Source organism: Protomyctophum bolini (assembly GCF_963924005.1).
Source record: "Protomyctophum bolini genome assembly, chromosome: 7".
NCBI classification, from domain to species: Eukaryota; Metazoa; Chordata; class Actinopteri; order Myctophiformes; family Myctophidae; genus Protomyctophum; species Protomyctophum bolini.
The window spans coordinates 14,550,435-14,560,848 of NC_137868.1; the positions used below are offsets into that span (position 1 = coordinate 14,550,435).

The following is a 10,414-nucleotide window of genomic DNA, read 5'->3' on the forward strand; positions in this document are numbered from 1 at the left end:
CATCGCTTTTTATTTATAGACTGTCTGCGCGCATGAGACGAGAATGACTGAACGCCAGCAACGCGCCTTCTTTAATTGAGTGCTGAAAACCCTGGTGCGTGTGTGTGTGTGTGTGTGTGTGTCAGTGTGTGTGTGTGTGTGTGCGCGCGCGCGCGCGTGCGCGCACACACACTCAGCTAGTCACACACACTCAGCTAGTCGAGAGAGAATGCGGATACATTAGGATTTTTTGTTTTGTTTTACTGCATGTGTGCGGGTTCAGGCCACAGAAAATGCACCCATGCATTCAAAGACTGAGTTCTATTCAGAAGGATGTGTTTTACTAGATCAGCACCATGTTTCCATTCTATTTTAATGTGCCTTGTGCATTTATTTATTTGTTTTATTTTATTTTTTTATAGATGAATAACAAGCAACACAATACGACAATTAGCCTATTTAAATTCATATACATTTGGTTGCTGTGAGCTTTGGGATGTAAAACTCAACAAAAGCGTCCGTTTTGTATGACTATCACGTTGCATTCACCTCCGGAAAAAAAAACCAGGACAATATTGTAATTACTATTCACAGTTTTTCAAGCATTTAATACCATATCATGTAACATCTAATTTGCGACTGTAAATGCTGTTTCGTAAATTCAAATAAATTAGCTATTTAAGCTGTGTCTAATGGTAGCCTACACACACCTTGGATAAAAATACCACCCGGGAATAAATTACCCTGACATGACACCAAAGTCGTGAAGATTGTCTCCCACTCATCTCAAATACATATAAAGGATGGTTGGAAATAACCACGCCTTTTTTCAAGAATGATGACGAGCACCTGTGACCCCGTGAACATCAACCACACACACACACGCACGCGCGCGCGCGCGCGCACACACACACACACACACACACATCTTCGGTCGAGGCAGCAGAGGCAAGGACACCACAGAAAGATCCAACTTACCGTTTAGTGTCGCGTGGTCCCGGTTTAAAACGAGCGGTGAAGTGAGTCCTCCTGAAAATATAGTAGGCTACAAAAAAAGTATAGTCGCAAGGGAAAACAGTGAACACGACAACAAACAAACAAGTGCGCGCGAGAGATAAAAAGGCAAAACACTGCTTTCAGGTGAATGATTAAAATAGGAGTGTTGCCTGGAAAAACCTTCCAAAAAGGGCTCCTTGTTTTAGAAAGGACTGGAACGTGTGCCTGATTGCAGAGTTTTAGGCGAATGGAACGGGAGAGATGTAAGATTTGTTTAAAGCCCCGCATTTCCATTTAAGAACGTGATTGTGTTTGCAAAGATCCCTTTCAATCTTCGCATCTCCCCCCTCTCTACCCCTCAGCGTCTCTGAGGCTGCTTTGCAATTCATAGAATTGGTAATTTGCTATTGGGACAAAACGTGAAGGGAAAAATAATCAGATCAACCGGGAGAGGAGAGCGAGAAAGGAGCCAGGAGCAGGAAACAGAGAATATTTCTCTAAGTTGCTGTTTAGTAAAATGCTTGGAGAGAGGAACATTTTCTAGTTAAAAATATATCGTCTTATATTTAAACATCACATTTTCATGACTAGGGAAATTCTACAAAACTAATTCAAAAACAGTTGGATGACAGGTTGAGGGGGGAATAAAACACAGGTTTTGATATATTTCCAAATGTTTCTTTGATAGCTTATTATATTATCCTGATCAATACCCTGCTCAAAGGCTTGTCATGTCGAAACGCTGGTAATTGGTAGCCTAGTATATTTAATAAATGATGCTTGAGTTTGACACACTGCGATTATTAACATCTGTATGCTGCTGCCTACTGTAAACCTTGATTATTAACATATGCTGCTGCCTACTGTAAACCTTGATGATCAAGATAATAAGGCATGATATATTTGTCACCGTGCCGCGTGCGTGTGTTGATGCTCGTGAAGAATTAAGTGTATATGGAGAGATCATGCGAGAGTCTGAGAGACACATAGGGAGAGGCAGGCCGCAGGCAGACAGACAGACAGACAGACATATGAGAGAGAGAGAGAGAGAGAGAGAGAGAGAGAGAGAGAGAGAGAGAGAGAGAGAGAGAGAGGATATCGTGGTCTATATCATAACAAAGTGGGTGGTAATGATGAGATCATACAACACTGAAAATTACTGAGACTGTAAATAGGCTATATGACAAACGCGGAGCGGAGGCTATAGGCTATAGAGCACATTTGTCACACACGTATATATGACAACATCCATGCAAAGACACGTGACACGCCTTATTTACATGCATCCAGCATCTCGGTGTGTGTGTGTGTGTGTGTGTGTGTGTGTGTGTGTGTGTGTGTGTGTGTGTGTGTGTGTGTGTCTTGTGTGGGCGCGTGTGCATGACAGTGCATGTGTGCGTGCGCGCGCGCGTGTGTGTGGGTGGTTGACAATTTTGGAACACCGTCCGCAGTTTATAATCTGCTTAAAGCGAGGCATACTAGTCATCAGTGACCTATGATGATAAAGGTGTAGCCGTGTAGGAGAAGAGGGGGGACTTTGGTCACCCCCTTTCAAAAAGATCCCCGCACTCCCCCACGTGGTTAGTTGCAAAACAACGCGACCAACCAACCAAACCCGGGGAAAGCTAATCGCTCCGCGCCGCTCTCAGCTCTCCTCTCCATCCATGACCATATCAACGCCGCTCTTGGGTAGAAACGGGTGAACAATATATTCTGGACAGACAATTAGCTGCCTGGGATCTGTGCGCACTGACCACCTTGGAGATACTTACACTCAAAATACAACTGAATGATTGGGCATAGTATGCAAAAAAAAAAAAAAAAAAGAACGAGACTGCTAAATGCACAAATGGACATTTAAGTACCAGTATGTCTTTTTTTCTTTCTTTTCTTCTGTAACATATGTGGATCAGGAGCCGATCCATTCTGTGCGTAAAACGCGCTGTGCAACGTTCTGAAACCCTGCGCCTATTGAATATGCCTCTAGTGGGCTCGAATCGGTGAGGAGCCAATACAAGCGAAGGGGGGGCGTGTCCTCGCTCTTCCCCAAGACCTCCCAGAGCAGGTTGTTGCATTTTGGCTGTAAAGCCTCGAGACCTCCGAAGTGCTCGTCAGTTTTCGAAGTCGGAGCCATGGCGACAACAGCTCAGTATATTCCTCGGAATAACTCCTTGCCGTCTAACCCGCTCATGCATCCGGATTCGGATAGGATGCACCAGGGGACGACTTACCGAGAGGTGCAGAAAATGATGCACCACGAGTATTTGCAAGGGCTAGCGGCTACCAACACGGGGCACCCGATGAGCCTGACGCACCACCAGTGGCTGCCCACCTCCAACACCGACTGGACCAGCGGCACCCACATCGCCCAGCAGGAGCACAAAGCCAACGTGGTGCAGGCGAGCCGAGAGGACCTGAGCAGCGGCTTCCACCACAGATCTCACCTCGTGCACCAGCAGACGCAGAGCGGCCACCACGGATCATGGGCGCCCGCCACGACGCACCACCTCTCCCCTCTGTCGCCCGCGTCCAACGGCCACCAGTCGCTGGTCTACTCGAATCCCGGATACACGAACCTCAACGCGATGCTGAGCCCCCAGCCCGGCACGCTGCACCACGGCATGCGCGACCCGCTGCACGACGACACGGGCAGCGGCCACGACAACCAGATGGAGTCCCCGCAGCAGGCGTTCAGCCACCACCAGGACCACTCGGACGAGGACGCGCCCAGCTCCGACGACCTGGAGCAGTTCGCCAAGCAGTTCAAGCAGCGGCGGATCAAGCTAGGCTTTACGCAGGCGGACGTGGGGCTGGCTTTGGGGACACTGTACGGAAACGTCTTTTCTCAGACCACGATCTGCAGGTTCGAGGCGCTGCAGCTCAGCTTCAAGAACATGTGCAAGCTAAAGCCGCTGCTAAACAAGTGGCTGGAGGAGACAGACTCTAACACCGGCAGTCCGACCAATTTGGACAAGATTGCCGCGCAGGGCAGGAAACGAAAGAAGAGGACCTCGATCGAAGTGGGGGTGAAAGGGGCGCTGGAAAACCATTTCTTAAAATGCCCGAAGCCCTCCGCTCATGAAATCACCTCGTTAGCTGGCACTCTTCAGTTGGAGAAAGAGGTTGTCCGTGTTTGGTTTTGCAACAGACGACAGAAAGAAAAAAGAATGACACCGGTGGGGGTTCCTCATCCTAATATGGAGGACGTATATTCTCAAGCAGAAACCCCCCCTCTACACCACACACTACAGAGTCCTGTCCAGTGACTGTTTTCATGAACAACACAACCATTTTCGGGGGAGAGAGGGGGGGAAAAAACAAGAATATAGGAAAGGGAAAGGACTACGGAGTTTACAGTATTTAAGTTTTGCATTTGTTTTTCCTGAGAGAAAAGACATGAGAGACATGGAAAAGTTGGGACAAACGACTTTTGTCCTCAGCATCCGGAGATCTTGCAGTCAAATAGATGGCAAGAGAGGAAAATGTCATTGAGGGGGAGGAAAAAAAAGACACATTCGCAACTGAATTGATTTCGTGCGCATTTAAAATGAAACAAAGATCTTAATTTACCAAAATTCTATGGAGGAGACATTCATATTTAAAAGTAAATTCGATATTCCATGGCTGTTCATTAAGGGAACAATTAACTGTGGCTAGTAAAGGCCATTTTCTCCTGGTGTACCACGAACTGCTCCCAATCAGCAGTATAAGAGGTGGTTGCCTGACAATGATTTACACTGGAAATGAATAGCCTATACACATTGAATGGACATTTTTGCTTTTCAGGCTTAAACTGATTAACCAGATTTCTAAATATGAGTCTCTAGCCTGCTTTCTTTGTTATTTTAAGTGTGATGTTTTGGTTTGGAACTACTTTTAACTTCAGTGTCTCTCTTCTTCAGCAAAAGCAGTGTCTATGATTTATTTTCATTAATTGCTATGTGTACTGTAACTCATCAAAAACAGCCTCCTAACTATCTTTTATGTTGACTGTAGTCAAGTAGCCAGAGTAGTTGGTTGGTGGAAATTATGGCACCCGAAGACAAAACGTCCTGCAAACGTCAAATTAATTGTCAGATAGATTTCACACAAGTGACGAATGGAATGCAACAGACACCCAAGTTTCTGACAGCCTTAAAAACATATACTCAAAAGCTTTGCAGCTGAGCACGTCGACATTTGCAGATAGCAACAGACGCTAAAAGGGCAATATGCTTATTTTTTTATTTCGATACCTATCCTTTTTTTGTTTTAATATTATTATATTTCTTTGCATGGAGCACTTATTCTTTCGTTGGTATTATTATTATTATTATTGCAATTTTATGTTTGTTGATCAAATAGTTGAGTTGAGCAGATCTTGAATAGGTTTATTACACAATAATGCCATGTTTACAGCTTCACACAGCATTACCACATAGCGCTGTCAGCTCACACACTGCTAACTGCCTATATATTAGCCTGTGCTATTCCAAAAAAATAACATTTAGAGAGAGATTGGTCAAATACGAAATGAAAGTAAATATCTCAGGTAACTTCAGTGCCCCAGGTTGAAATATCACGCTGTATACACACAGTTTTTCTCCTCTATTTTATCTTATAAGTTTTGACCTGTAGAAAGAGCATCCTCTACAACCCATAATGTCCCATTATCCATTGTATTATATATTATGGAGAACAAAAGACGAAAAAAATGTATTGGGGGGGAAAAAAAGAAAAACAATTCTTCAAAGAGGAGTGACAAAGGGACCTGCTTTAGATATATTTATTTTATTTTATTTGTTCTGATCTGAAAGACAAAAAAACTGATAAACTCGTGCGTTGTGTGTCATTTCTCAATGTTGGACAGTTCCAGAAGCCTACAGCTGTACTACTCAATACAGACGAGGGAAAACTTTTTTTTTCTCTGTTTTCGTTTTCGAAGGGAAAAAAAGATTTTAAAGAAAATTGTCGCCAGGATTATTTCCAATATGTAAATATGTCGAATATGTAAACTTGTATTTGTTCTGAAATATCGTTTTGTTTGTTTTTTTGTTTCTTTCCGGGCAGTTTTGTACACTTACTAATTCCAAGAAGATATTTTAATATGATTTCATTTATGAATCTGACCATTTATATATATATTTATTTCTTCAACGTGTTTAGAGCTTTTTTGTTTGGCTCTGTTATAATTGGTTCTGTTGCAGTGAATTTTCAATATGTTTTTATTTTTTGTTCTACTACATTGGTTGTGTATGTTGATTGCTAAATGTAGACTGCAAAGTCACATTTATATTTATGTTATAGTAATATTTTATTACTTACATAAAACATATATACAAGAAAAAAAAAGGTCTTCTTTTTGTCTTCATTAAAGTTCCAGACCCCCACCGTTCCTTTTAGTTTGCTGACCAGGCCAATAATAGACGAGACAAACATGAAAGATGATATATAGACACAATTCACCGAACTTATAACCCAGCCGTACTGCGGTGTCCCGCGTTGTCATATTATTATATAGCCGACCTATACAACAAGCTCACTGCTGTATGTGTGCCTTGTTGTGAAGCCACGGTCTGTTATAATCCATTAGTTGCGTGGCCGGTTTTGTTGCTCACTAAATAGCAGATCTACAAGCCTGCGACGCGTCACGTCGTGAGCTTGTATGTCTGCTATGACATGCAATGCAATTAAGTAGGCTACAGATCAAGCTTGAGCTTGCTGTTTTCGGAGCGGGACACGGTCGTACCGCGGATTATACAGTAGGCACACGACTCCAGGAGCCTCGAGCCCTCGACCAAAGCCACCAGAGAAGGAGTGCTATATATGATAAGAACAATGTTTCGTTTATAGTTATGTAATCGGGTTTCGTTTTAAAGGGAAGACACCAACATGTATTTTTATACCTCAGGCATTCCGTATAAAGTTCACCCCCAATCACTGACTGGCTGACTGACTGACTGACGTTGTTCACATATCTTTGTGTAATCGCAGTATTAAATTGTGCAATATTAATACGAAATTGCCCATTTGTCTTTTCATTGACTGTATGATTTACAAGTATTATCATCGTTATTCTGGCTATTATTATTATTATTATTATGCCTAGGCTATAATTAGTGCAGGATACTTTCATTTAAAAAAAATCAGTAGACCATAATCTAGGAATAATATGATCTGAAAACGATGTAAACAGTAAAACTATAGCCATACTGTAAAGTCAAACTGTCAAACTGTTAGTTTATTCAACCCCTTCAAAAGCATGTCATGTTTTAGACATAGCCAATGTGACTGACAACTTAGAGCCTGGGGGAGTTTTTTTATTTACTTAGTCCTCCCTCCCTTTCCATGGTGGAAAATAGACAAGTATATGTTCAAATAAAATCAATATAAAATAAGCGTTCAAATATAACAACAACAATAATAATAATAATCATAATAATAATAATAATATTGTATTGTAATAGGCCTACGTGCGGCAAGTGCATATAGGCATATAAGCCTATAGGATATTTTCGCCCGCATGCAGCTTGCCTAAAGTGAATATCCTAAAATCACCATAAACAATAACAATTAAGCACTATGCAGAAGTCTGCATATAGGCCGCAGTGGTCGGTGACGTTTAATCTCTGTGTGTAAACCTGCATCATGTGTCAGTGTGGGCTATAATGGCATGGGTTCTTTACAAATACGTCAGTGATTTCAATTGGTACTTATTTGTCTTGCGCGACACCTTTATAAATAATGAAAATCACCGGGAAAATCACCACGAACTAACTGCCCTCACAAAAAACAAAAACAAAACATAGCCTATATTTTGCATTCAATATGACAGTATTATATGTGGTCGGAGTGTGAAAAGTTGAGAGTTTGCGAAGAAAGCTAAACTTAATGGAATTTCACTGCTGTGACTTAATTTCAAACTGTTAAAAATGGAAAATCGTGTGGAAGGTGTGGAGGGCGTGGAAGCAGTATTTGTCCAAAAACGGAATCAAGGTTCTCAATTAAAAGCGTGCATGACCCGTGAATAAGTCAGTGTCATGCATCTTTGCTTGGAACAGTTAGCATATAGGCCTACCCTACACGGCTACAATATTGGAAAAAGTTGGAGGAAGTTTTAAGACAATCTCCTTCACTTTATAAAAACACAAGGTTTCAGAAAACAGGCCTGCATGGTTTCAGTGCAGTGGGGCGAGCCACACTCTTGAAACAGCTAGGCCTACTACTAGCCTATACAACTTATAATTAGGCTACTTATATGATCATTTCTTCGGGATCTACAAATTCCACCATACCATTAAAACGTGCGTGAGCAATCTGAATCTTTTCACGTTAGACGTATTTGTTTTGAGCCTTGCGGGCCGCTCGTTATAGATGATAAAAAAAGACAGATTTTTGATTAGCTGGCCTCCCTGGACACAGCAGCACGGAAGTTGAACAACAACAAGCTTTACTTGGACTCATTTGAACCTTTATTAGCCTATACGTGAGTTTCTAAAAAGTCTCATACTCTAAATTCATTTTTTGCACGGGGTTTATGGGTTTAAGACCAGGCCAAATAATCCTCGGTTAGAGTGAGCCAGCTCCAAGGGAAAGACGAGCCACAAGCGCCCCCATACGGTGAAATGACAGCGGTACAAAATACTGTCATGATAGATCTATGAAAAATGTGTGTGTGTGTGTGTGTGTGTGTGTGTGTGTGTGTGTGTGTGTGTGTGTGTGTGTGTGTGTGTGTGTGTGTGTGTGTGTGTGTGTGTGTGTGTGTGTGTGTGTGTGTGTGTGTGTGTGTGTGTGTGTGTGTGTGTGTGTCTGTGTGTGTGTGTGTGTGTGTGTGTGTGTGTGTTCATTTTGACATTTCTGTTTTAGTCCTATATTTGAGTCATCTGCAATTGTTTGGTCTTAGTTTATAGTCTTAGCGGACTAAATCACAATCTTAAACATTTTAGCCTTTTAGTTTTTTTAAAAGTATTTAAGTATTATGATACTCGACCGTATACTGTAAGCCATTAAATTGATTTTCCTACCAACAGTCGTAAAGGAATGTGAATCCCTATACTCTCCTTCAAATCCGCTCTCAAACCTACTTCAAAGAGCTCTCAACGAGCACTTACAGGTCGCTGCAATTCGAAACGGGCCCCAGTAAAAGTCAAATTCTTACTGTTACTGTTATAAAGCATTGTGTTATACCATAATTATATGGTGTTATGAGCAGATGATAATACATTATGCGAATGGTTATTGGTTATGCATTATATGCATGGGCTTCATGTAAGGGTTGCCACTAATTGTATCCCACATATTGTGATACTATGCTGGAAGATTAATCTCCTATTAAGTCATTCAGTCTTTAAAATTCTAAATAGGGTTTCATGGAGGGTGATTTTGTAATAAAGACTGAAGTGCCCCTACATTTCCTGCAAGGTTTAGAGTAAGGTTTGTGCTTGGCATTAAACTGAAGCTGATTAGATTAGGCTACTAATTTAAGAGAACCATGGCGTCCCAATTGTTGGTATTCAATATAAGCAATATTTAGCATTGTTGGTTACGTGGTTAAAAATGCATATGTGGGACCTTCACTGTAAATGTGTTTCTCAATCAGCTATATACAGTATAGCATGTTGGCCTGCACCATATAGGAGCTCACAAGGAACTGAGCCCAAGATAGTCAACAGTGAGTAAGCCTTTTTCAAAAGTTCAGCCCACCTACTATTTTTGCGGTGGGAAGCACTTTATGGCCAATTTATACAACTGAGTTCTTCGCTGAGCGATATAGTCGTACGATGAAAATCAGGATTTATGAGCACACACCCAGACCAGATGCCAGGCCTTTTGAGGGCACTATCCCCAGTGCATTTCTTTCTTTCTGAATGAGAGGCAGTGATGAACAGGTTGGCACTTTTGTTATGGTTTCACCATGGTATATGGACCAAAGCCAAACTTTAAAATACAAGGAAGTGAAGACACTAACCACCATGGGATAATGATCTTAAGATAGGATAAACACTTATTGATCCCTCGGGAAATTCAGGTGTCTAGGAGGTGTGTATGCACAGTCATGCAAATGTGAATAACAGAATAAGAAACTGTACGTTGAAATGGAGAAAGAAGGAGGCATCCAGACAGAGAGATGTCCTTCACCCACCAATATACACTGCCCTACAAAGCCAAAGTGCAGTATATGTGAAGAAGCTGGAAGTACCCTCACTCCACACGTCCCAAACTCTTCTCCCTTCTGGCTCCAAAACTGTGGAATGTACTTCCCATTGCAGTTAGAACTGCAGCATCACTCCCAATCTTCCGCCGTAGTCTGAAAACCCACCTTTTCAGACTCCATCATGGCAGTCATAGCACGTCATAGTACATATGTATAGCATAGTAGTATATCTGTATAGTTTATATGTATAGTTTCATTATATATATATATTCCACTGTTACTTTCTTAGCTTACGCATGTTTCATG

General features: G+C 41.8%; 1 protein-coding gene across 1 annotated transcript; it reads left to right on the plus strand.

Moving 5' to 3' along the window:
- Positions 1 to 3,089: 3,089 nt before the first annotated feature.
- pou3f1 (POU class 3 homeobox 1) lies at positions 3,090 to 6,300 on the plus strand. The gene has a single exon (XM_080769253.1). The coding sequence runs from the start codon at positions 3,108 to 3,110 to the stop codon at positions 4,239 to 4,241; it is 1,134 nt and encodes a 377-aa protein (XP_080625379.1). The 5' UTR covers positions 3,090 to 3,107; the 3' UTR covers positions 4,242 to 6,300.
- Positions 6,301 to 10,414: the final 4,114 nt, after the last annotated feature.